This window comes from Syngnathus typhle, linkage group LG4 (assembly GCF_033458585.1).
Source record: "Syngnathus typhle isolate RoL2023-S1 ecotype Sweden linkage group LG4, RoL_Styp_1.0, whole genome shotgun sequence".
NCBI classification, from domain to species: Eukaryota; Metazoa; Chordata; class Actinopteri; order Syngnathiformes; family Syngnathidae; genus Syngnathus; species Syngnathus typhle.
The window spans coordinates 17363565-17391378 of NC_083741.1; the positions used below are offsets into that span (position 1 = coordinate 17363565).

The 27814-nt window shown below is 43.8% G+C and overlaps 1 protein-coding gene across 1 annotated transcript in view; it reads left to right on the forward strand.

Annotated features, from left to right (window-relative positions):
• Nucleotides 1–27556, forward strand: part of ush2a (Usher syndrome 2A (autosomal recessive, mild)) — a 112400-nt gene extending 84844 nt beyond the window's left edge. The window contains exons 67-93 of the mRNA XM_061276698.1: nt 1935–2042; nt 2812–2995; nt 5297–5454; nt 6971–7129; nt 7555–7717; nt 8429–8646; nt 8717–8853; nt 17062–17143; nt 17224–17369; nt 17447–17788; nt 17867–18228; nt 18581–18950; nt 19115–19396; nt 19479–19648; nt 20236–20566; nt 23479–23688; nt 23788–23880; nt 24008–24153; nt 24250–24368; nt 24471–24569; nt 24659–24835; nt 25130–25213; nt 25353–25494; nt 25596–25683; nt 26373–26441; nt 26641–26835; nt 26963–27556. Of these exons, the coding sequence (XP_061132682.1) occupies nt 1935–2042; nt 2812–2995; nt 5297–5454; nt 6971–7129; nt 7555–7717; nt 8429–8646; nt 8717–8853; nt 17062–17143; nt 17224–17369; nt 17447–17788; nt 17867–18228; nt 18581–18950; nt 19115–19396; nt 19479–19648; nt 20236–20566; nt 23479–23688; nt 23788–23880; nt 24008–24153; nt 24250–24368; nt 24471–24569; nt 24659–24835; nt 25130–25213; nt 25353–25494; nt 25596–25683; nt 26373–26441; nt 26641–26835; nt 26963–27049 (4721 nt within the window). The 3' untranslated portion in view covers nt 27050–27556. The remainder of the gene's footprint in view (nt 1–1934; nt 2043–2811; nt 2996–5296; nt 5455–6970; nt 7130–7554; nt 7718–8428; nt 8647–8716; nt 8854–17061; nt 17144–17223; nt 17370–17446; nt 17789–17866; nt 18229–18580; nt 18951–19114; nt 19397–19478; nt 19649–20235; nt 20567–23478; nt 23689–23787; nt 23881–24007; nt 24154–24249; nt 24369–24470; nt 24570–24658; nt 24836–25129; nt 25214–25352; nt 25495–25595; nt 25684–26372; nt 26442–26640; nt 26836–26962) is intronic.
• The last annotated feature ends 258 nt before the right edge of the window (nt 27557–27814 follow it).

Here is a 27814-nt window from a genome sequence, read left to right on the forward strand (position 1 = left end):
CCTTCATCTCAATACACATGGATACACAAAAAACATACACACTCACACACTTACCAGTTCTTCACCAGCAGAACAACACTGCCCTCTTTAGGATGAGTGATAAAGGTCATCCTTGTGTGTTGAGTAGACAGCACAAAAAATGAAGTTGATAAGAGTTCTGGCGTAATTGTTTGACTTTAGTGTCTGCTCTTATTCCCATATATTTACTTACAGCACTTTTCACACTGTCTACATATTTTTTATTCAAATTTCTGTCATCTTTGAAACCCCTTCCCAAGCACACTCTATTTTCTTTACATTATATACTTGCCGAAAAGTGATGTTTTAATTTACGGACTTCTGTTGAGTGATTCTCTGCTTGCTACTTTATTCAGCATTGAACCCCCAGACATTTACTATGCTAGTATGGGCACACGCTTACTTACAGACATCCTTAGCTACGCGATTAAACGGTGCACCGTGGCCTTACAATTCAACCCTGGCTGACAGATTTTCTTTATTTAACCCAAACACAAGCAATAGTGCGAACACACACACATGCCCATTGATCAGTGGTTTTTAAGCACGTAGGCCCACAAGGCATGTTAAGCAGGCCAAGCAGTTGCGAGTGAGGAGACGGCGCTGTGTGTTATTCGTGCGATCGTCTCCTTTTCTGTCCTCCAAACTTGCACCGAGGGGGAGGACCAGCTGCAGCTCAGTTAGATTATTGACTAAATTATCACACTACAATATGTTATTGTTCCATTCTAATCGATATTACGATGAATATTAAAGTCACTTATTGGATATTTTCAAGCCTAGAGTCCATTTTAAGACATTAAAAAGATCATCCTAAAGCATGTTTTTAAACCGCTTGGGGATAAAGAATTGATTCACTGTGTCTGTATACATCCATTAGATCAATATTATTTATAGCTTGACATGAATATATGTATAATATATGTAATATTCATATTTCTAAAGCACATATCATGGCAGTGCCACAGTCTATTGTTGGAGTCATCATTTGAGCGAAAACAGTTTTACGCCTTTTCGTTTGTCGTGAATTTGATTTGCAAGCTGTTGTGTGCAGTCAGCTGCTAAGTGAATGACCATAAAACATTCTGTCAAGTCTATCACACCTTGGAGCATTTGCATTTCGCTCTTTGGGTCACTGTGAGGAATGCGGGAAAATTTTAAGTTTTTGTATTGCGTTATCTAAAATAAAATGAAAACCTGTTAAATTTCCCAACAAATAAATCTCACATACACTTAAAGATCCACTCAAGTGGCTGTGTGATTTCTTTAAGACTGCGTACCAAGGGGGGGGGGCATAAATAATCATGTCAGGACGCCGCAGCCTAAACGCATACCAAGGTATCATAATTATCATAGATCAAACGCTGATGACATTACAGCGTCGGACCGCTTTCATCCCGTGTCAGCGCCGCAGCTGCCTGTCTTTACGTTGTTTCATTATTGAGTTATGGCATGCATAATTTAGCGCGGACAGATATGGATCCATCCGTTGAGAGTGGCAAGAACGAAGGGAGGGGGAACTCAATGCGAGAGGACGGATATGTTTGGAAAACTGTCCTTTTTCCTACTTTTGCAATCACGTCACCTTGTTTGGCTTTATGTTTTTTTTTTACTTGTGTAGATTCATTAAATAAAAGCTCATTAGCATAATTAACCTTTAGCTTCTAAACTTCAAACTCAACAGTCTGAGTCAAGAACCGATTTATAAGTATGTAGTTTGTATATTTATACACTGAAAAAAGTGGTGTTGAATTTGACCATTTGTAATGGATGATCAACTGGATGAACAAAATAAAGGTTTATAGGCTACTTAAAAAAAGTATCTGGATCCAGATGATTTTATTTTTTGCAAATTGAGTAAGTTCAATAAAAAATTTGTTTCTGTACTTTATTATTATTATTTTTTTATGCTGTAGGTTTGCATCCATTCACAGACTACACTTTTGTGCTGGTGGCCTGCACAGCTGTGGGATGTGGCACCAGTTCACCTTCCACAGGACGCACCCTGCAAGCCTCCCCCACTGGTACACACACACACACACGCACACAAACACACATTGTTATTTTGGCAACCCTTTTCTATATTATCTTTTCATGCTGCGTTCAATGTCTTTAGTGACTCGTTTGTCCCTTCACGCCCCTCCCTTCGCTTATTCCGGTGTCTTCATGTCACTGACAGCACCGCCACATAAATCAATCACATCAACTTAAATTAATTAAAACTGTGTAATTTACAGTAACGTATTCTCTGTCTAAGACAAGCGGGTTGATCATGAGAAAACCGTTTTAATTGGAAATTGAAAAAAACGGACTGACATCATGAAAATATCATAAATTATTATCTTTTTTGAAAGTCCGGAAATCCTTCAGGAGCGGATGTGATTTACTAGATGTCTCCCTGAGCTCCTGGAAAATAATGTCTTGTCTTTTTCTGTCATTCAAACATAATGAATTGTTGCCTGTGTTGTTCAATAAACTGCACTTTGTGCATAATTAAATGTCACAGTATAAAATATCTCAGTGGAGCAATTCTTGGTTAAAAATGATGTCTGGCTGCACAAAAAAAAAAAAATCTTGTGAGAGTCTCAAAGCATTTATTTAAAAGGCTGTGCTTATTTATACATCAGTGGGGCGGCGTCATGCAATATGTATTAAACACACGATGCTGTTTTGTATCCTCTGTGATTTTGTTTGTTTCTAAATTTGATGTGCTGGATCAAAATCTATCCAACAGCCCATCTCCAATCCACAGCAACCAATGAATCACTTTCTGTGCTTTCTCTCCAACCGGAGGTGTGTGGTCGAGGCCCAGACACATGATCGTCAACGCATCTGTAGTGGAACTGTTCTGGGATCCGCCCGTCAGACCCAACGGACTGGTCACCCGGTACAGACTGCGCAGAGGCGGTCACATCATTTTTACCGGGGACTACCGTGATCAGAATTATACCGACGTTGGCCTCCTGCCAAACCGCAGGTACATCTGATCATAAACACGGGACCTGCAAAAACCACACTGCGTTTGTAGCTTCATTGATAATTAAATTCTAGATTTGCATGCATGTTTATGCGTATTCTTAGCCGGGGTGACCCTGCTTTAAAGGCTCCGCTCTCTGTCCGTCCGCGTTTCCCTCTGTGGACTGCTCTCTCTATACGTCTGTTTGTGCCATTTAATGTGCAAATATTTGACGTGCCCATGATGCAAACACACACACATACACACGCTGCCTGTGCAGTGAAATCACAAATCTGATCTGACTTTTGCTTGCCGACGGCAACGGAGCGTAGATTTTTATGTATTTGTTTATTTTCATTTAACCTTTATTAATCTGTGCCTCTTTCCGGGATGGATTTACCGTTTTTAATTATAGGGGGCCGGTGTAAAGCGATACTTTCACTCCCACCACCTGTTTTCTCTCATCTTCTCTATGTGTTTGTGGATAGAGGAATAGATCAAAATCATCATGGATGTAAGAATGTAAAGACTGTACGTGTGTGACGTTTCATTTTCCCTAATTCCATACTGTCTGCCAGAGGGCATCCCCCCCGACTTTCCCAATATCCACTTCACCTCCTCCCATCTTCTCGCTCTCACCTCATTCCCATCCTCCACCTCCTTCTTTTCCCAATTTAGCCGTGCAATGGAGAATTACACCGGGAGCAGGGGCCCCATTATCTAAGCAGACTCGTGTGTCCAGGCATGACTTTGTGTACGTGCACCAGTCTGCACCAAGTGGCCATTGATTATTTATGACAATGTTGATTAGCTGTCACTTTGCTTCGGCACTCCAGGAAGTGTCTAAGATGACGAGAGAATTAACCTATTCCCTGTGGCGGGCCCCACAGGACACACACACACACACACACACACTGATGCAAATAGTCCACTCACACGTGTGTCATTTTACTTTGATATGTCATGGTGGTGTTTGCGTTTAAGCGATTATCTTACTGTGATAATGTTTAGATTTATGCTCCATTCTTTCTTCATTACTTCTCTTTCCATCACTCTTTGGTATCGTGTTGACTGTTGACGATATGTTTCATATTTTTATGTCCATGCCGGTGTGAACACATGAGTCGTTTTAATCCCTTTTTTCCTGACTGGCTTCTAACCCTCCGCCGAGGTGCTAATGGCCTTCTGTTTAAAACGCTCAGCCCAGGAACAATAACCCAGCACCGCCACCTATTAATGCATGTGTGCCCGAGTTTATAACAAATTAAAGGCTTTTAATGTTAAATGGCGGCCCACTTACACAGCTAATGTAGGCTTTTGCGCCAGCCGGCCGCGCGCTCTTAAAAGGTAAATCTATCTTATGATGTCATGACCGAGAGAGGTAGCGAGCGTGCCGGCCGAGGCGGCGGGACGGATGGAAAAGTGCATGAGGATGATGAAGAGAGGGATGTTGACTTGATCATTTTCGTGAAACGTAAAGCTTTATTTACATTGCTGTTTTCAAGGGACGGTGCCATAGAAAAATAATACAGAGGAAAAAATGTTAGAGGGTACAATTAAGATTGAGCTGTGGTTATTGTGCAAGAATGATTTTGAAAAAAAGTGTTGCACTCTATGAATTGAATGAGGAACGTGAAGGTCCTAATGTTGCCAGGGGTGAGGTTATATATCCCTTAAGGGTAATGAACAGGCTCTTCTAATTGACTCCGACTTCTACAGCTAGTGGAGTGAAGAAAGAGCAGTTGTAATGTGGGACCCAAGGCTGGTTGAAGTTGAAAGTATTACATCTTGAACCAACTTTCTTGAATATTTAAGCAGGCATTGTGCCTTTACGAGTTTTTATCCTTTAGATACTGATTTGAATTATCACAAGATAGTCAGAGGTCTCACATTTGACATTTTTAAAAGCCATTTTGCACGGTTTCCAAATGGATCCGCATTTAAGGCATTCAAATGTCTAAATGGCTCAGAAATTGCCTCAAATCACACCTGATCAGATTTTCTCAGCAGAGAATATGTATATAGTCAGTGATGTGAGAACAGATAATCAACATAGCCTAGTAAAACCTTTTCCATAAAAACAAGAGTGGCTCAAGAACAGAACCTTGAAGAACACCAAACTGCAATGTAGTCAAAAAGGGCACATGAAAGAAAAAAAAAACATATTTTTTACCCTCACCAAATAATACAGCCAGACAGATAATGAGCCTAAAACACTTCAGTTAAGGATGAAACATACACTTTGTACATAGAAATAAATAGTTATGTGTAAACATTATCTTTAGTGAATTCTAATCATCTCTCCCAATATTTCCTTTTCAGATATGTTTATGAACTGGAGGCCATCACAGGCGGCGGCTCTGGTTTGAGTGACAAATATGTTATAAGAACACCATACTCATGCCCCACTGGGATCCCAGCCCCACACAACGTGACAGTCACCGGCCCCCACTCCATCTCCTTGGCCTGGGACCCTCCTGGTGAGTAGCAGTCCAAACAGATGGATGGTCATTTTCACAGCGTCTTCATCAAAATGACATGCAAATTAGTCACCATTGTCATTGTGTTTAATGATATAATGAACTATGAAATACATATTTGTCTTATCATGACAGGTGTGTGTGCGTGCATGTGAAGAAACATTGTCATAGACATCATTATTTAACATCAATAAGTAAAAAAATAAAACATATAGTGATAATAGGTACATCACAGCATACTGAGCAGGGAGCATTTCCGATTTGAATCATTTCTTCCTCAGGTCAAGCACAAACAAAATCCCAAAGTAGTTTACTAGTCACCTTCTGGCCCCTCGGGACCTGTGCACACACGCTTGCATACACTTTGGTGGCATGAGTTTCATGCTTATGGGCTACTGATTGTCTGCCCTAACCCATCTATCGCCGCTCATTAAGGTCTCATTAGCATGATTTCCTATCTCGGAACCTGCTTTATAGGGCCAACCAGCACAGACACTTCACTTTGTTCAGCTTTGTGTGCGGTTTTGCTTGGCTATATTTCCAATGTGTCTGCGTGTGTGTGTGTGTGCATATCACAGTGGAAATATTTCCATAGGCAGGTCTATTCTATTGTCATTACGGGTTGATTTTAAAGGTGAGGAAATATCGTCTGGGTTCTCACGCTTGGTTAACTCCCAGAGTCTGGAGTGTCTCCGACGTGTGTGTGCGTCTGTGTGTGCGTGCATGTGCACCTTGCTCCTGACAGTGTGTCTGGGTATACATACATTCACATGTGGTTGGGTCTTCATATGCATACATTAACAGTCAAAGCGCTGACGTGTGGCCATTAATATGACGGAATAAATTCTTTCATTGTGGCTGCATTTGTGTATGAGTGTATACAGCTAGGTTTTGAGAAAGAATGACTTGAAAATCATACGTCAGATTTATGTAGGGGAGAAAGTGGCATATTTATAAATATCTTTAGTGTGTTACTATTAAAAGTCCAGAGACACAAGTCCAGAAGTGTGTGTTGCACCAGTGTGTGCATATGTAAGTTGGTGGGAGGGTGAATAATTGAAGTCTCTCATTTGTCCGGTAATCAGTTCCTTCTCAAAGATATCCAGAGTTCATGAATGTTGAATTACCCATCACAATACAGTTGGCCTGAATTATGTAAAAATCTTCAGGGGGAATATTAACGCAGTCTATGAGTATGTGTGGTCAGTGTGTTTCTGTTTACTTTGGTGTGCTTGTGCCGGGTTGTGAGCCCACAGTTAAGACCTGGCAGTTTTCAGGACCAAATATAATGTAGAATTTTGTATGGTCAAGTTGTTGTCAATATTCGCAAAGGGGACTTGGTTTATCTGTAAACACAGAATCAAATTAGGTACCGAATGATTAATCAGGACTTGGGAACTTTCTTTCGAAGCTCAGCCGACAATAACATTTTTGCCAATAGAAATTGAGATCGAGATTATAAAAGTGGATTGATGATAGTATTGATTGTGTGTGTTTGTAATTTATTTTTCCCCAGCCTATTTCAACAATAGCCAGCCCGTCAATTATAACATCTTGTTGAATCCCGGACGTGAAGGTGCCACAATCCATGCTACAGGCCAAAAGCAGAACCTCGATGTTAAAGGACTTCAACCATTCACTGCTTACGATGTCCGTGTGCAGGCTTGTCAAGATGGTAAGTGTAAAATTTCAAGTTAGATATTTTATTTGTATATATATATATTTAAATTTCAAGTAATTTTTTTTTTTTATGTTTTTTTTATATTTATGTCATCCACAAGCTTTACCAATTGCACAATATCTAAGAAAAATGTTTTGTTTCTGATTCACCTCCTGAGCTCCACACACATGGCGCTTACTCAGCAATAAATCCATATTGCGCCTTGTCCTGAAGTTAAAGTATTGAGTCACTACAGTCTCTTGTTTAATCAGCCAGGTTAAATGGCGTTGAGGTCATTATGCCGGTTCGAAAGGTCCTTCTGTAAGCTCTGTACAACTCTTGACTGTATATTTGGAATTATTGACTTGCTGTATGTAGATGATTTCTTGGTGTGACCTTTTCAGAAATGTCACCAAACTGTCTTGTTTTGTCCCGTGTAGGGGGTTGCGGCGTCGGAGAAGCTGCGCATGTTTGCACTTTTGAAGCTTCACCTCAACATCTATCACCGCCCTCGGTTAACGCAGCTGGTTCGAGTTTCCTGGAGATCCGTTGGTCTCCCCCACAAAAGCCCAATGGCATCATCACGTCCTACCATATATACAGGTATATCAATGTTTACCTCATATTTCAATGATGGCCTATTGCTTTTTAAGTGGATCCCAGATGAATGTAGTTCAGATTACCCTCAAGGTTTCTGGAAGGATTCATCTTCAAGCAGAGCCTTCTCTTATGTGTGTGCATGTGCTTATGTGTGTTTTTAGTCCCATCGAAGGTCGCGCTCTGCTTGTTGACCAAAGAGTGTGTGATCTGGATGCAGGGTCAGATTGGACTAAGACCTTTAAATCCTCAGAAAACATACATTAGCATAGAAGCACACATAGGCACTCTGACACACCTGGCATGAGGACACTTAGCTAGACAGCCACAAAAGTAACGATAATTCTTTTCTCTCTCTCACGTTTTAAGTACATTTAATTTTTTTTTTTTTTTTAAAAGGACGAGTCCTTCAACATTTGACATAACGGTGAATCATCACATGTTAGAAGTAAATGCCTTTGTTCACAATTTTGTGTCACTGTAACAAATTAAATTTCATTTATTATAATTAATAGAGATCTATGAATACTCAAATAGTGATCAGTCTGGAAAAAAAGGTGGTGTGGAACATCCCTATGGAAAAATAATATTGCATCAAGTAAAAATGAAAAACATCCTTAAATAATATTCTTGATAAAGTCTGGTTCAATAAAAACTCTTGAATCTTGAGTAGTACCTTGATTTGATCTGTTCTACCTTCAAATTGTGATCTGTCAGGTCCCCAATGGAAACGGAGGAGGAACTGCTGGTTTTCATCTGGTCTAGTGGACCACTAGAGTTTTTCGACGCCAGCCCCTCCTTGCAGCCGTTCACCTACTACCAGTACAGACTTTGTGCCTACAATTCTAAAGGCTCGGTTCAAAGCCAAAGCACGTCAGCTCGGACCCTGTCAGCACGGCCAAGAAATATGACCACCCCTGCTGCCACACCCACTGGTGAGTTCAATTTTATTATTTATTTAACTTGAAAATATCTCATATGATGAGCCTTACGTGTTGCTCACAGGTGCATACTCGATCCACCTGAAATGGAGTGAGCCACAACAGCCCAACGGTATCATTTCTCACTATAAACTACTTTACAAGAAGCACCAGCCCGACCCGACATTCAACTCACCTGCCGCACTTGCACTTACTGTAGAGGTAAATGTTCACACTCCCAAATATCTTCTTTGATACATGTTACATTCGCTCACGTTCTACTAGTTCTGGTAATGTGTATGTTTGTGTCATCATAATGTTCATTTGTGGAGATGACATGTAGGACTAAAGCAGAAGGCCCCAAGATAATTGTTCGAATATGAACAGTCATTCGATAATATATTTATAGAAATGGGAAAGTGTCGGTGCAGAAGTAAAAGAGGCGCTTCGGACCTCAAGAAGGGTGAGGCAGGGTGATAGATCAGTGAAAAGAGGGAGGAGAGTGAATACAGGAGAAGAGATACAAGTAGAGATCTATATTCTAGACAAACGTGTGGCTTCTTCTTCTCCCTCCGTGACCTTTGGCTTGTCACTCATAATTAATACAAGATGTAAAAGGAGACCTTTCACCTTCTCATTGATATGGAACACTCTGTGTGTGTGTGTGGGGGGGGGGGGCCTCATTGACATGGCATAGACTTATTTTGGTGGCAGTCATTTGTCACGCACCTGCCTTCATCGCAGAAGCTCTGCACAGACACACAAAGGGTGTCAATGAAGGGTGGATTAAAAGAGGGTTCAACATTTATTCACTGTACTTGCTTATAAAATGGCATTCAAGACTGATGGGAAGTTGTTAAGAAGCCACTTGGAGTTTATGAGGAAGTTTGTGTTTTAGTCAGAGTTAGCAAAAAAAAGACATGGCTGAAACCTTGATATGATAGCATTGACTTTATTTTTAGGAGTCACAGATTTGTGAGTCAGCACTCGGAGGAGCAGCATTCCAGTGCTGTTCTGAGGTTGTGCGACTTGTGCAGTCTTCAGAAGCAACAAATAACAAATTACCCCAAAACCACACACACACACACCCTTTAAATTGCTTCTATTCACATCCCTCGATTTGCTGCCAGTGTGTGTGTGTGTGTGTTCATGTACACGAATGTCCTTTGGCCCTGTATATATTTGTGTGTGTATTGATATGGAGCTGGGTTTGGGAACTTTGCTCTGTGCCAGCCCGGCTGATTAATGGGGTCGTCACGCCAATCGGACGGAATGAGGGTACGGAGCGCAGGCGGCCTGCTTTGCTAGCCCCCGACACGCTGTTTGGCACGCTCACACACACACACGCACGCACGTGCAATCTCACAACGCACATTTTCTCTCGCCATGCCTTGCAAGTCAGTGACAGACGTGTTAGTCACTCTGACATGGCTGTCAGACTCACTTTCTTGCATTCAGGCTCTATTTTTGGACCTCCTCTTTTTCTTCTACGCTCTCCAATCCGATTCGATATCTGCTGATATCTTTGATGAGGATTTTGTGGCTTGCCTGTTAGCAGGATTTCACCAAAACAACACTAGCAATAACCACGTCACTCATTTTATGTGACTGGTTCAGATTTTTTCCATATGCTGGTAACTCTACTAAGTCTGTTGCAACATCCTCTGAAGTTGAGGCTAAGCACAGTAAGAACAACTCAGCAGGTTCTGAGGAGACGGACAGGCTTGGGTTTGTTCAGCCTTGGCGGAGGTCTAGGCTCTACTGCGTGCCATTCTGCTTCTTCCGAAGCTTTTCTCCCTCCTTTTTATAGTTCATTTCCACACTAGAACGATTCTCATTACTCAGGTTTAATTTTTGCTTGATCACCACATTTTGAGAGCTGACTTTAGAGGACAAAAGCCACACATTTGTTTAGTGGAGCTTGCTTCTGGCTTGCTTCTTTCTTTCTTTTTTTTTTTTTTACTTGCTGGAGAGCCTGTCTTTTTCCATTGATCAGCTTTCTTAGTGCTTCCAGCTCCTCATCTCAATTGACCAATCAGGCCACCGTCTCATCCCTGTCTGGTCGCATCACTTTTTTATTTTTTTTGTTCCCTCCCATTATCTCCTCTTTACTGTCCCGTCCTCTATATCCCTCCCTCCCTCCCTCCCTCGGCTCCTCCAGATGTTTCACTCTGGCCCTCGGGACCCCTTAGGGAAAGAAGATCATGTGTATGTATGTGTGAATTTGTGCATCCTTTTTTTTCTGGATACACTCCATGATGTTGTGTTCACGGATGACATTTTTTTTTTCCCGTGCATCAGTATGTGAATGTGTCTCTCTTATGTGTGCCGTATTAATACATGCCATTGATCAGAGCAGGACCCCTGACAGTCATCATCCCTGAGAACCATCTGGCCGACGCCTGACGCTCCCTCACCCAAACACAAGCTGACACCCTATTAATCTGCTAGCGGCATGCATACGTACGTGTGTATGCGTACGTTTGTATGTCCGTGTGTGTGCGCGTCTGCGTGAACCAAGACATTGTTTAATGTGGATGTTAGAGATTAAGTGTAAGTGTATGCGCTTACATTTTCACCATGCACCTGCCTCTGCGCGCGTGTGTGTCTATGTATGCTCGCCGTGCACACGCATGCAAACGCGCACACACATCATCCGCCAACAACAGCCGGTGCGGAAGGGAGCTGAAGGGTGCTTGGAAATTAAGGTTATTACACAAATTGAGCCATATGGTCTAAATATTTCAGAGCTGAAATTTACTAGGCAATAAAAATGGCCCCTACCTCGGTAATGGTGTAAATTACAGCTTAACCACCAGCGCTAATGATGTCCTTCTGTACGCCCCGTAACCAACCGTACATGAAGGACACATTGTTTAAAAAACACCCCAGGAAAGGCGGCGGAGAGAGAGGGAAAGAGAGAGGGATGGGCAAAAGGGGCAAGAAGGAAGAGGTGAGAAGAGATGGAAGTGGAGATGGAAGTGGAATTAGGGAAGAAAAGAGGAAGAGATTGATGGAGGGAGCGCTAGTTGGAGAGCAAGCAAGCAGCATGTTTACAATCTGTTAGTTTATCATTAAGGGCCCATCAGAGAGCACGGGCCAGCCAGCTAAGTATGTTTCAAGCCAACATGTGCTTTCAAATATGGCGCGCGTACACTTCATCATACACCCTTGGAAGATGTGGCAGTGAAATAAATGATTGTGATAAACATATGCCGTACAAGCACGTAGGGTGGATACCATCATTTTAGTGCCACGCCCACCTGAGAGTTACATGTTGGAGATGACCCACCAGACGTGGGTGAAGAAGGGCGGATTCTCGGGCTTTGCCCTTGCGTTCCTTTTTTTAACGAGCCGCCGACAGAAAGGAGTGGGGAGAAGAGGCGGCGAGGCGAACGATGAGGAGGATGAAAACAGGTGAAGAGAGAAGAAGGGATAAGAGGACTCGCATGCAGAGTTCATTAGGGCCTCCGGCCTATCGGACAACTTCGTTAGAGGTCTTCAACTCTGATTGGAGGGCTCTCGGCGTTTTGCATAAGCGGCCAAATAATCAGGCTGCTCCTCTTTGCGGCAATCTCCATCGTCTGGTGTTTTCCCCAACTCCTCCCTCTCCGGCCGTACGTTTCCGTCTGGCTTTTCTATACCTCACTTCTAAATAACAGTTGTTATGTCTTTCTCTTCGTCCATACCATTCACACTCGTGCAAGTGATAATTTCTCAAGACAGGTTTTATATTGCTTCTTTGGCCAGCTCGCTCGCTAGCTCTTAGTCCCGGTAATGACAGGTTGGGTGTTATTGTGTCTTGTGAAGAGCCTGGACCATTCAGTACGCTGCCCCTTCACTTGTCCTAATGGCAGCCACTATATGATGGTCATCACTTCAAAGTGTGAGGGTCTGTTTGCCTTTTTTTTTTTTTTTTTGAGGAAACTGCTACTTGTCTAGTCAAAGTCAAAGTCAAAGTCAGCTTTATTGTCAATCTCTCCACGTCACAACACACAAAGAGACCGAAATTACGTTTTTCTCTATCCCACGGTGACGAGACACATAACACGATAGACATACAAGTACGCGACACAATATAAAAACAAGAAGGCAAAAAATTCAAACAATCAATAGTAAGAGTGATGAATAAATAATAAATAAACAGATAACACAATAAATAAGAGGAGCAAAACGGAGCCAGCAAGCATAGCGCAAAAGTAAAAAACATCATAAACAAAAAGGCACAAACAATAAATAATAAGAGTAATAATAAATAATAAATAAACAGATAACACAACAAATAAGAGCCAGTGTGCATACAGACAGTTCAGACAGTAAAAGTACAAGACGCTACGCAGAACGGGGGAGCGAGTTCAGGATCCTAACAGCCTGGTGTACGAAGCTGTTTGAGAGTCTGGTCGTGCGGGAGCGCAGGCTTCTGTACCTCTTCCCAGAGGGCAGAAGCTCGAACAAAGAGTGAGCGGGGTGACTCACATCACTCACAATCGTGGTCGCCTTGCGGGTGAGATGGGAGGTGTAAATGTCCTTCAAGGAGGGGAGCGAAGCACCAGCAATCTTACCAGCTGTGTTCACTATGCGCTGCAGGGCCTTCAAGTTGTAGTCAGTGCAGCCGCCACCCCACACAGCAATACAGCTGGAGAGGACGCTCTCAATGGTGCCGCGGTAAAATGCAGTCATGACGGCCGGAGGAGCGCTCGCTCGCCTGAGTTTCCGCAGGAAGTACAGGCGGCGCTGGGCTTTCTTTGCCAGTGATGCGGTGTTGGTGGACCAGGAGAGATCCTCACTGATGTGCACCCCCAGGAACTTGGCGCTGCTCACTCTCTCCACCACAGCACCGTCGATGGAATAATAGAGGAATAATAATGCCTACGGCATGCCATCACTTGGAATCAAAACAAGAATGTTAAAAAGCAACATGCACATCATCTTCAACCTTCTACTCTCATCTTACCAGACTTCGATTGACTGGTCTTTAACCACATGTCATAGGTAAACAGGCACTGTCAGAATAGCATGAAGACTGTAAATATTGTGTTCCCGCGGTTGGAAGCCGCCAAAGCTATTTTTGGATGTCGCTGTGAAGTGGACATGCCTGGTCCAGACCCTCGCTACCTCTGTGGCGGCCACCCACATGCCTAATGGCACGCTTTGGGTCTGCGTGCGTGTGTGGCCTAAAATGTGTGTGAGTGTCATTGTTTGTCTAACTCACGATGACTCGTGGGGGCACCCATGCAGGGCATTTGCAAACATACATGCGGCAATTGTTCCAGCAACATCGAATTAGGCATGCACAAATAATTGCGTACACACACGCACATGCGAAGAAGGCTTGCCAGCTTGGCATGGGGCACCAAAGAGCAGCACGCATTCAAAGTGCTCTCACCTCAGAAACCTCCAAAAACAATTACAGCGCCACTCACGCCACAGCTTGCGCTAATCGACCCGACGACAGGACGCGGTTGAATTGAAGTCAAATGTGATCCGTGTCTGCGCTTTGCCATACAGACAAAGAATTGCGACACATGAGCAGAGGCGGGCCGGCGTGGTGCTTTGTTATCTCTCCGGGACTTAATAGAATGGAGCAGGGAGGGCAGAGGTGGCCTGTGGAGCGGGACATACCCGAGACCCACCAGTTGGTCCACGTTCACCATTCATTAGACACGGCTCGCTTTTGTATGATCGCTCACTTGACTGCTACCTGTGCACGTGTCAGTGAGAGAGACAAAGAGAGAAGAAGAGTACACGTGTGAGTACGTGGCCATATGCTAATATTGCTCTGTCCCTGTGTCTCTGCAGGGCCCGGTACTGGCTGGGGCTTTTGTGAGATAATCAGCATAATTCTTTTGACAATTACACATGGTTACTCTTAATTAGTATCACACACTTGTCCCCGCGGCTGCACCATGCCTCTCCACCTGAATATCACGCACACACGCAGAGAACCCAAAAACAAGATGCGCGCGGATGTCGGCATGCCCGCAGGTTTATGAAAAGTATTTTGTGTGCCAGTCCAGACACACCAAACAGAATGTGGCATCGTTCTCAATTTTCTCGCTGGTACTTTTTTCCCCCCCTTCCGCGGTCTCTCCGCAGTTCTCTCCCCCTTCCCCCTCCGTTGTCGTGATTAACTGGAGGTTGTGGTCATTCCAACATACGTGTGCTTTTGCGCATTGATTTCAGGTTAACCTGAACCTTTCTTTTCATATCTCACACCAAAGGCAGTCTGGCTTTCTCCACATTGACCTGCGATCTTTTATTCTAATTACCATAACTGTAACTCACTTTATCGGCGTGATTAGATAGGAGGCTGTGGAACCTCAACGGTTGTTGGTAACCCACTCCATCCCCTATGGAATAATGCAAATAGAAAATGTTCCCGGGCAAGATTGTTGTCATTGTCAAAAACTAATAAACTAAACCTAAAATTGAAAACTGAAAAGAAACTGTGTTAAAAATAGCTAACAAAAATGTATTTTATTTTCATCTTTTACATTAATATCATACATGAGCGTTCAGGGTTCATCTTACATTTATTTATTTGGGTTTTGCTGTACGTCCGTACACAAGAAGGTCCATTGCAGACATTTGAATGAATACTATAACTCATATTTTAAAAAAAAAACAATAATGAAAAATCCCAAACAGCAACCCTGTTCCCAAGTCAAACTGTCACATCATAACTTTTAACTGATCAGGCCAACGTGACATCTTTACTTGCTTGACTGTCATACAAGTGCGAAAAGACATTTAGGCAATTAAATGTTTTGAGGTTACACAGTGCAAGAATTTGTCGTCCACGTTCCAACTTAATTAATTAAGCTAATAAGCGAGGGTTTACTATACGTACCGCTATAACACATATACACAACAGAAAACTGCAAATTGCATGCATGCAGCACTATATTAAATCCATAACAAGGTGAACCTCTTTTGTGTTGTCCTTCACAGCACAGTTTTATTTCCTGTTGCCATCGCGCACCTTAAACCTTGTGTTACCTCATCTTGTTGATTTCTTCAAGTGTTTGCTTGCATGTGCGCGTCTGTGTGTGTTAAGGGACAAATTATTATGAAGGGGGCTGTTAATGGAATGTAATAGTGGTGCGCTTCCGAGTTAAAGCGTTTGATTACAGCCTGCTTGTGTGTGTGTGTGTGTGTGTGAGCTGATGTGCTCAATTTCCTGGCGCACGTGCAGCGAGGAGGCCATTAATGCGAAGCGTTCCAGCGATAAAGTGTTTGAATGTATTGCCATCTAGAGGCGTGTAGCAGAGTCTCGGCGCTCCTATAAAAGCTGCCGGCGCCAGATGCTGCTATTGACAATGTGCATATGTTAAGCGCTTTATAGGCCACATGCCTCACATATTTCACTGGCTTTTAAGGTGGAGAGATCTTGCATTCGCGCTCACTTAATCCGTCTCTCCCTTTTGTAACATCTATCTCTCTCTTTCCCTGCGACTCTCTCGGGCCAGGGTGGCTCAGTCGTTCAGGGTCTTCCTCCTCCCCTCCCTCCGTCTGTCGCGCCGCTTTTTATTTGCTTCACCTGTTATTTACCTACTCAGCTCTTCGCTTTTCTCCCCATCACTCTTGCCTAATTCCCTGCCTTCAATATCATTACTTATGTACTTTGTCTTATTGGTCTTTTCAAGTCCCTCTCTCTCCTTTTTCCGCTGCAAACTTGCAGGAGGATTTAGCGTGCGTCTCGGGTGTCCGGGGATTTATTAATCCTATTTTACTGCGTATGACAAACATGTCGGCTGGCAGACATGGAGACAGTCAAGACATGTATTGGGCTCATTGTTCGGGCACTTCATCCTTGGTGCCACGGCACGCTGATTTGTCTGGGTTCTCCTTTGATTCCGTTTGAGTCGGAGCCATTTGGATTCCCTCGCCACTGCATGGAATTGGCCTAACAGCTAATCTCTTTATGTGAGCGCCTGAATATATTTAAAAATAATGTTGTATTATTTTCTCCTAAACGTCTACGCACATACAGAAGTTGCTTTCCATCTCCATTCCCAAAAAGCATCTCATTCCTTTTCAAACAGCGCATTCCTTATCAATGCGTAAATGATGTTACACACACGGCTGTTGGAGCGAGTGCCAGCTTTTTTGGGTTGAATCCCGTTGCCCGAAGCTACTGGCAGACACACTGTGCCTCTTGTTTGTTTGCGAGAGAGCTATGAAAGGATGCACGTGTGATACAAACACTCAGCAGGCTTTGAAGGCAGCCTTAAGGGACGACCGTCTGCCAGTCCGTCGTTGCCGCTTCCTACTCATTCAGTATGCTGTAATGTTGATATGGCAAATCCCCATGACACATTATTTTAGCTTGTCATTGTTCCAGTCTTTCCTTGTTGTGGGAAAATATTTACGCTTTGTTTGCGTGACTATGACAGTCTGCTTACTTGTTTTTTCCTTTGTCATCTTCAGGGTTTAGTCCTCGAAGCAACCGTTTTTGGCCTTGAGCCCGACAGTGAATATAGTCTACAAGTGGAAGCTGTAAATGAAGCAGGTGGATTGTGACCACTGAGTTTAAAATCTTTTACAAACATCTGATTCGCTTTTTTTAACATTCATTTTTAACTCCTTCAGGCAGTGTGTCAAGTCAATGGGTTGGCGCGAGGACCCTGGAGGCTTCTCCTGCTGGACTGGCTAACTTCAGTGTGGAGCAGAAAGAGCAGGGCAGGTCATTGCTGCTCAACTGGGATCCACCAAGTTCTCCAAATGGAGTCATCACGGTATATGCTGCTCAATAGACCATATCCAGACATGCTAACAAGACAGTTAAACCTTACCGCTTCCTCTTCTCCATCAGATGTACAATTTGTACAGCGAGGACAACCTGGAGTTCAGCGGGCTTTCACGCAGCTTCCTGTTTCGCCGCTTGGAGCCTTGGACGACGTACACTCTGACTCTCGAAGCTTGCACGTCAGCCGGGTGCACACGTAGCCCACCTCAGCATGTCACCACTGCTGCAGCTCCACCCGCCTCACAGCCCCCGCCTGCGCCCCTTTCTGTGGGTTCAGACCACGTGTGGCTCACCTGGGAAGGTCCCGCTCAGCCCAATGGGCCCATCTACGAGTACCACCTACTGGGAAGAAATGCCGATCAGGTGGGGAGGGGGAGAAGCAGAGAAGAGGATGCTAAGAGAGAAAAAGTACATGGAATGGTTCTTCCTGGTTTATTTTTTTTTCCTTGACTAAGATGTAATTTGCTATCATTGTCAATCACCCAGGTGCTGTTCCGAGAATCATCCCCACAAGAAAACGACACTTTCTCCTTCACAGTGACCGGGTTGCGTCCTTGGACTCGGTACGAGTTCGCCGTACGTACTCACAACCCCGCTGGCCACACTCAGAGTTCCTGGATAACGGTAACGACCAGGCAGGCCCCGCCTCGCGGCCTTGCCCCGCCGACCGTGAGTCACCTTCAGGGCCGACCCAGTGAATTGGTGGTGTCATGGGTGCCTCCTCTGGAACCCAACGGCGTGCTCCAGTCTTACAGGATCCAGAGGAATAATATCAGCTTCTCCTTTAGTTTTGACCCAACCGTGCTCAGCTACACCGACGAGGATCTTCTTCCTTTTGCGAGATATAGGTAAGGCTTGTTCAAAATGAGAGATTAAAACAGCGTAAGAACGAAAATACACACTAAACACAGTAAGGACCAGAGGTCATACAGAGGTCAATAGTGTAAGATCTGCATATGCCAGAAATGAAACAAATGAAAACACTCTTTCCCTTTTCTCTGAGGTTGAATCATCAATTGTCAATATCAGACTGACTATTAATACATTTTGAATGTAATTTTTAGTCCATAATTCAATGTTGACAATTTCGGAGGACTTTTTGGGCCTATGTTAAAATCGTGCCTGTAAAATGAACAACCTGCTAATGACTACAATAACCAAATCAAGCTATTAAAATGTTTATTTTTCAATCTCCTCCAGTTATTCAATCACAGCGTGCACATCTGAGGGCTGCATCACAAGCCCTCCCACCAACATTACAACCTTAGAGGCTCCCCCCACAACAGTGGAGGCTCCCACAGTGAACTCCATTACATCCAGCAGTATGGACATTTCCTGGACTCCACCACCCACCCAGAATGGGGAGGTAACCGAATATGTACTCGAGGTGAACAATGAAGAGGCTTATCGAGGTAGAGAACTGAAGACCATGCTGGTAGATCTTCATCCTCACACGTCCTACCAGCTTGTACTGCTGGCATGTACCAGCGGTGGATGCGCCGCCAGTCCAAAAACATCCACAGTGACGGAGGAGGCTCCTCCTTTGGACATGCACATCCCCACTCTAAAGGTACATTAGCATACATAATCAACAGTTGGCTGATGTAGCTATTTATCAAGAATCATGATGCTTAGGCAGATATCTAGCCCGTCGTTGTTCTTTATCAATTAGCAGTACATTCTGAAGGCCATTGAAAACCGTTTTCAATGCGACCTGTAACTTTTCCACTGAAGGTCACCGGTCCCGAGTCAGTAGAAGTAAGCTGGGCACCACCACAGAATCCCAATGGCATCATCACAGGCTACGAACTCCGCAGAGATGGCCAAGTAATCTACGTGGGCCCGGAGACTCATTACCACGACTTCACTCTTGTGCCCAATGTGGAGTACAGCTACTTTGTCAGGGCCAACAATAGCCGAGGAGCTGTGAGTAGCGCTGAAGCCTCAGCCCAGACTCACCCAGCTGCCCCTTCGGGTGTCGGGCCCCCCTTGCTGTCACCTCTGGGGCCCAATCAGGTCAACCCAAACGCACTGAGTCGCCAATGAGCTTATCTTTCTGTTTAAAAGTGTTGACCTGTGTTTTCTGTGTCCTGTCTAGGTGAAAGTGGAGTGGAATATTCCCGCCCGTCCTAATGGAGATATTATTAGTTACACGATATATCACAGGGAGCCCATCCTGCTCGGTGGGAATAACACCGTGTACACTCCAAAGGACGACGTCTTCTCCAAGAGACACACCACTCTGCAGGGGCTCGCTCCCTACCGCAGGTTTTTGTCCAATTGTTTCCTATTTTATCAATACACCGTTAGGGAACTAAGTTCATTGGGTAATTCCAAATGAACTTCACACATGATGTGTGTCTTTTAAGCTTTTTTTTTTTTAATCCTGCTGTCTTGCATTTCTCTACAACAGCTCTAACGCTTTAGTTGCTTTGGTTATCACTCCCCACAGTATAACAAAATTACACTGAAAATTCCATGGACCAGAATGCCCTTCACGATATTGGATCCCAAATTGAAATTACTCATGCAAAATAGTATGTGGAGCATACAGAACTGCTGAATCAAGCTAGAATTAAAACACCTTCCTAGTTTTGTTGGATTTTATAGCCATTCCCCAATAAAATTTGGTATTTAATGTTGCAATATACACTCACTGACCACAATATTAGGCTCAACCAAACGTGTCAGTGTTCTGCACAACAAAACTGTATCAGATGTTTCTATTATTTTTGTTACCTTATCCAGTCTTGACTTGTACAAACACCTCAAACCACAATTATAGATATTTTCAATTAGTAGCGCGAGTGCCCATCAACTCCACACAAATGACTCCATGTTGAATAACGTTGCAGGTATGAGGTGAGGGTGGAGGCATGCACGGAGCTGGGCTGCTCCTCCAGCGACTGGGCGTCCATTCTCACGCCAGAGGCTCCCCCCACCGGACAGACGGCGCCACTGTTAGACCTGCAAGCTGACCCCCACACTGGCCTCCAGACCACCTTCCTGCTTACCTGGTCCCCTCCAGCTCAACCAAATGGGAGGAGCCCAGGTTACGAGGTGTACCGCAGACTGGAGCTCACCGCCGATAGCCGTGGAAATGACGTGGCGACTCTTGTCTACAATTCTTCATCCACAAGCTGCAAGGATGAGGGGCTCCTGCCATTTACTGCTTATGAGTACCAGGTATATTGAACTTTATGGCCACACTTTATTTTATCTTTTTTATATGTAGTTTGGTGTGCCTTAACATTTTTTTCGTTGCCAAATGTTGATCGCCACACATGCAGGAGCCATGCATTCAGACAGGTGGTAAATAGAAGGCTCCATATCCGTCCTGTTGTGCTCCGCGTTGATATGTTAATTGACAGGCAAGCCCTTTGGAAGCAACAATAACATTAGCATCCCCGCCTGTCAGATGTACGAACCGAGGCCAGAGAACCTGCGTAATTGATTGAGTTTGCCTGATTGCGGTGCTGTTTTTATTTACGAGGGTCTTAATTTATGACGGGAGGAAGGAGGAGCTCTGGGAGATGACGGGCGGGCAACGGCGCTATTAATCACGCCGCCCTCAGAGCACCCCACTTCCTGATTACCGGCCAGCCAATCGAATTAGCCGTTAGTCCCCTTGGTAACAGTGCTTGTATTGGAAAGACCTTTTAATGGTGACCGCTACATGTCCCCTGGGGATTTTCCGACGGTGGGGACGAGGTGTCGCTATGTTTGTGTTGTCCACGGTCACATGGGCACCCAGACGTTCCCCACGTGAGTGTGTCAGAGTCACACCATAAAGTTAAACAAATGATAAATCTCTTTTTCCACATTTGTCACATTTCTTCATTGGCAGTCAGCGAGAAATCATCGCTATCGCAATATTGGAGCCACTTCAACGTCGCCGTGTTTACTGGCGGTTACCGTCTCTATCTTGGTGTTTCAGGCGTACACAAGGACGATACGTCAGCTCAGTTTAGCCCTGCCAGAGAGAGAAATCATATTAGGCTAATTACACTGGGTCATAAGCTCCTATTGACAGCTTTATGCGTCGTTTTAATTACTGCCCACTTTCACACAACTTAGCCCCTTCACCCCAACTGGATGCACCCGCCAAGTCGTCCGTCGGCCTATCAGAGCACTCCCACGCCGCCTGTGGTCCAACGGGCCAATAAAAGCACTCAAACTCAGCCGGGAAGTTCCCCGTAGTCCTTTGTTGCCATGGCGGCAAACGGAGTGTATTTTTATTTTGTGTCTAACAAGCCAAATGGTGGCCCAATAGGAGGAGAGAGTACAAGAGAGGAGTGGACGCAGTAACAAGTCTGTTTATGATTTAAGGACCACGAGATGGATCAAGGTGAATGTGATCTCGCCCGCTCCGGGTTGCAAGTTTTTTTCATCGCCGTTTCGTCTGCGTGACAGCAACTTTTTAATCACTTATTGCAACGCAAGACATTTTAACAGTGTTGCTGCCTACCTCAGAGCATTGTTGTTGCTGGGCAAACTAGATCAGTTGTTTTAAGATACAAGTTTATTGAAAAGAACAGTGGAGTTATGTCATGGATCAACCGTAAATGAGTGACCAAATTCTATACACAAAAGTGCAGATGTTAAGAAACTCACAATATTCAAAGCATTGTCCCAAATAGAGAGAAGTAGGCCTACCTAGATGTTGTCATGCTTACATCCAACCCAAGATAACTGTTGTACTTATATTTCAAAAGTAAAATTGTACTTTTAAATGATGTACAAACTCAGAAATTCTCAACTTTAAAAAAAATATTTTACAAACAGTGCCAAGTACAACATTAGTCAAATATTATAAACATGAAATAACACTTAAACTGATGTTTAATCAGTAAATCCTAATTGGATTTATTCAGATGTTGATGCACCTTTTCTGATAAATATTATAAACATGAAATAACACTTAAACTGATATCAGAAAAGGTGCATCAACATCTGAATAAATCCGATTAGGGCCTTAATAATGGACATGAAATGAGCCCAGTTAAGAGTGCACACACTTTAATGGAGTGGATCCTTATGGAGAAGCTGGGAGCACAATCACACAATACACAAGATCCCAATTTATATTTTATTGCATTTTATATTCACTACAATATCCCAACTGGGGGTTCATAACCAAATGTGTCTCATTTTGAGTTTATATCAGATTCCAAGGTTAATGCCTGTCTGCAATTATACAGTTGACCACTACGTAATAGCTTGGGTGATTTCAGTGAATTTACGTTTATTTGCTGCTGTTGCCCATGTTAAGCAATCAAAGTAAATTTAAGTGTATTTAAAATGTTTGTTTTTATTTCTATTTGCCATAAGTATATCTCATAAATAATCTTTATGTGTTATACTGCAATGGGAAAAAACAAGCACGTGTAAAGACGCAACTTGTTTCCCTACTAATAGTGATACTAATCTTATTTATTGGTTTTAATTCTGTGTTCTCTTTGCTCAGAAATATTTTGGCCACTCTTCCCCCCTCATTTCCAGTCTTTCCATCCTCCCCCCTTCTCTTCCTCTCACTTCTCAGTCCATCTGTGCTGTCACTTAGATCAATCACTCTGATTGATCACACCCTAATTGACTATTATTGAGGTTAATTCGACTCTTAACATGTTGCGCGCACACATTCACACGCGGGCCTCGCCGTTTCTGCCCACAAACAATTCACACGCACACGTACACACTTTTAACAACTCAGCTCAGACCCATCCATCTGCCTGCCGCACTACTTCTGACAGGCTACAGATGACTTACACATGCAAATCTCCACCCTGCGTGACCCTGCGCTGTTTACACCCCCTAATTGTGGCCAACACAAGCACACAAATAAGATTAGCGTGTGTGTGTGCGTGCGTGCGTGCGTGTGTCTAACTCCTTGATGAAGGTGAAAAGTAATTGTCATGCAGATATGTTAGCGATGGCTCGCATGGTGAAAAGGTTTCGCTCTCACGCCCGATGCTAGTTTTGATGGATGATCCGATACATTGACTTATATCCTGTTGCATGTCGCCTAATTAAGAGACACTTTGATTAAGAGCCGATAACATGCGTCTGAAATTCTAATGTGTGTGGTTGACCGGCAGCTGTGGGCAGTGAACTCGGCCGGCCGTTCATCTAGTCCGTGGGTCAGCGGGAGAACCGGCCCCGCCCCGCCCGAGGGGGTCGCTCCGCCTAGTTTACGACACGTCTCGGCAACCACGGCCGTGGTGGAAATGCGTCCTCCGGCCCGGCCCAATGGTGTCGTCAGCCTTTACCGTGTGTTCTCGCTGGACCGTAACGACCACGTCACTCTGGTAAAGAATAGACTGCTCTCTCCCCTCTACTTACTTGCTCAGCAGTTTGAAACCCTAAAGTGGTATGAACACAAACTCCATTCTGCCTTTTTTCCACAGCTCTCAGAGGGAACATCCCATCAACATACACTTCATGGTTTACTGCCTTACACGCAGTACAGGGTCGGAGTGGAGGCCTGCACCTGTTATCAGGTAATGAAACTAGGGAGTCAGACCTTTAAAACTCAAACCAAAATACCCTAAAAGAACTCAAGTATGAGTGATTTTGTTACTCAAAAGTCAAGAGTAAAGTGAAATTGACCAATGCCTGTGACTGTAGTGCTGTAGCCAGGGACCTGTGGTTGAGCTGCGCACCCTGGCCGCACCCCCAGCTCGCCAACCACCTCCCCGTCCCGTCACACTGACCTCACGCTCTGCTCAACTTGCCTGGTTTGAGCCTCTGGAACCCAACGGAATCATCGAGAGGTGAGGAGGAGAACGTCAACTGTACTTTGAAGGGAGGTTACGGCACAGGGGTCATAGCGATGATGTCATCTCACTGTTCGTCGTTCCGCCGTGCAGCTGTGAGCTTCATCGTAGAACAGCCTGCCCGCAACCCCCCCAGCCTGTGAGCCAACCTTGTGTCACTGGCCCAGCAGACATCACGTTCTTTGGCAAGAGGCGGAGCTACAATGTGACAGGTTTGAAGTTACTATCTAAAAAATGCCCCTTTGGACTCTGCAGTCGATTTTAATATAAGTTTTGATTTTCTATGTATTATCTAATGATATACATATGTGCAGGTCTTCAGCCATATTCTGCCTATGAGCTTCGAGTAGCCTGCTTTAACAACATGGGCAGCACCGCCTCCAACTGGACCACCGTCGTTACCCTCAGTGAAGGTTTGTCACGTCTCTGCACTCCCTCGTTCCACCTCTTCCATTCATTCAGTTAGTGTAGATGCAAGTGTGTCATGTTTCTCTCTTCACAGCTCCTCAGTATGTGTCGCCGCTGTCGGTGGGCAGCAACCTGACGGTCATTTGGCTTGACTGGACCGGCTCCTTCTCCCTGAACGACTACCTGAGGCAGTATACGGTGACGGAGAGCCAGCTCAGGATCTACAGCGGCTTCCACAGCTATCTTCATGTTCCACGCAAGTCAGAGAAAAGTGAAGGCATTTTAACAACTTTGCCTCACATTCCTGAGGTTCTTGGTTTGATTCCTGGTCCTTCAATCCTTGCACATGAAATATGCTTTCACGCTTTACCTTTTAACCTTGCCGCCAAAAAGAGTCACTCAAAACACGAGCATCCCTTTCGGATAGACAGGGTTGTGTTTTCACTTCTGTTTTCACAAGGAGGATTCGTCCCACCTTGTGTGTCATTCCTCAAACCTGTAAAAAAACAGCTTTATCCACTCAGATTCTCAAACGACATTGTCTTTCTCCCCATGTCCTCCGCAGCGCTGTCATTTCAGGTGACTTGTACCACAGACAGTGGCAGTGCCACCACTCCCACTGTCAGATACAGCCCCGCTTCAGGCCTGGGTAGCGCACTCACACCCACGCACACACCGTTTGACATTGTATTAAAAAAAGAAAAAAAAGAAATAATGACAAAATATTTTTGATAATTGCCCAGTTGTCCCGATACTTCTGTCCAAATATTCTGGCATTCTACCCACAGGTCCTGTTGATCCAGAGGACGCAAGTAAAGAGGGAGCAAGCATGCCAGCAGCTCCAGTCTATTCTGAGCTGTGGTTCATTTTGCTTTTGGCGCTGCTAGGGCTCTTTGTGCTGGCCATCCTGTCGGGCCTTCTGCTGCAAAGGTATTCTCACTACCACTCAAACCCAATCAGCCTTTATACAAAACATAATAGATAGATCGATGGGTAGATAGAGGTTGAATGTTTTTCCCCATCATTCCCAGAGCTCTGAGGAAGAATCCATCAGCCAGAGATCGCCCTCCTCTGGTCATGCTTCAGAAGAGCAGGAAGGCGGGAGGAGAGACATACACGGTGAGTGAATGAGCGAGCGAGACAGTGAGCCAGTAAGAGATAGAGAAGGAATTTGTATTTATTGTAAATGGTATGGCGTTTTTAAATTTAATTTTATTAATCCTTGTTTTTATTGCAACTTTTGCACGTTGGAATGGCAATGTTTTTGTCCAGCCAATTTACTTTACCGCCACTAGTGGGAGCTGGAAACCAACTACCCCTCTCAAGAAGGCAATGTGGTTGAATTTAGAAATTAAAATGTTTGGAATTGAATTGTATTACGTTAATGAAAAAAAATACCTGTAATGAGACTAATAATATGTCCCTCCAGTCTAAATGTAATGTAAAGGAAACTCTGTTTAGCAGTTTAGTTTATTATGTTATAAGTTTATACAGTGTTGTTATATATATAAAAAATACATCTCTTTTCGGATCTGTTGACAGCATTTTATTCATGGTTACCTATGTTGTCGCCATCATTTCCTTTTTGTATCATTCATTGAATTCAAACACCTCTTCCTCTTCACCTCCTCCATCTTTCCCCTCTTCTGACCTCTTTCTGTGTCCATCCCTCAGAGGCCTTATCCCGACTTGTGCTCTAAGCATCATTCCGGCTCTGTGCTTCATCCCGATGGCCTCACAGTAAGACTTTTCTTCCCACTGTGGGCTAACCCTAAATGTCCGCTTTATTGTTTCCCTCCCCCCTGCAGTTTGACACTGTAGCAGACTGTGTTGAGATCAACAACGTAACACTTAAAAGCTACACTGTGTATACTGAGGTACTGAGCGAGCATGCTGTCTTCACGCGTGTGATTGTTGTGCGTGTCCATGCTGTGTGTGTCAACTAGACAATATTTTTGTGATGTTTTTGTTCGGTCGTGTGCCTTGATATTTTCCCCATGTAAAATAAATGCCTTGGTTGAGAAACCACTGCTTTATATATTCATTCAATAAATCGAGTCCAAATATACATTTCAGGGCCTGTCCGACACCAAGATAGTGGGCGGTGGCTCGGCATTCAACCCCATGTCCGTCCTGAGGGTCCCCAGGCAATCGGACCTGAGCCAGGCCTACTCCCATCATCCCTTGCACCACAGCCTGAGCCAGCTGATTGACAGGAAAGCTCTGGTGACGGAAGAGGGCTGCTGGGACAACCCTCTGGGACCGGCACTGGTGAGATGACAACTATAGCTTGATGTCCGCTCCTATTATATAAATCTTAAAAGATTGTTTTTTTTTCAATTGAGTTGAACAACTCTTAGTGTATATTAATAGTGAAAAAGTTTCATGTTGTTTTCAGTACATGGAGGAAGACTTTGCGGATACCATCAAGTCTTTAAGTTGTGTGAGAAAGGAGCGTTCCACTTTCACTGACACTCATCTTTAAGGACACTGCGCCCAATCAGGTATCATTCATTCATGGTTGAAAAGAATACACAACAAAACAGCTCTAATTTAGCCTCACATTTTTATGTGTAGTTTTAGTTGATTTTCTTGTTGTTAGCTGCTTCTTCAAGTTACTGTGCCTCATTTAAAGACTCACCAGTCGCCCCGTAGATGACTTCTAAGGCCTTGTTTTTATGTTACTTTTTAAATGCCAACTATTTCTGAGATGAACTGCTGTTTTCATTTAACTACAGTGAGGTCATTTTGATTGTGCACAGGTTTCGTGCGAGTTTAGCCTTTAGTGGAGCATACGGTGCAGTTAGAACTTAGCTGTGGTGCTTGTTATACGGTGTATGTGAGACTCCAGTATTTATTAGATGACTTTTTGTTCTGGACAAACCTGAAGCCTAATGTATTATGACATTGTTTTTTATTTTGTTACTGTGGCAGTATTATTTATGTTTGCTGTAAATTAATAATGTGTAGATGAAGGCAAATATAAGCGATGTGGCCAACACACACTCTGCTCTTTCTTTCCTTTTACGGAATGCACACACACAATAGGAACTACAAAAACAAGTCTTCTCCAGGATAGTGGTGAACCAAAAAAATATTTTTAATTTTATATTTCACAGGTTATTTCAATGTTGCATTTTTATTTATGATTCATATTAAAATATTCCATATTTTACTTCATATTTTATAGTATCTTACGTATGTTGTTTATAAAAATGTGAATAACGTTATTGCTTAGTTTAAATTTTAT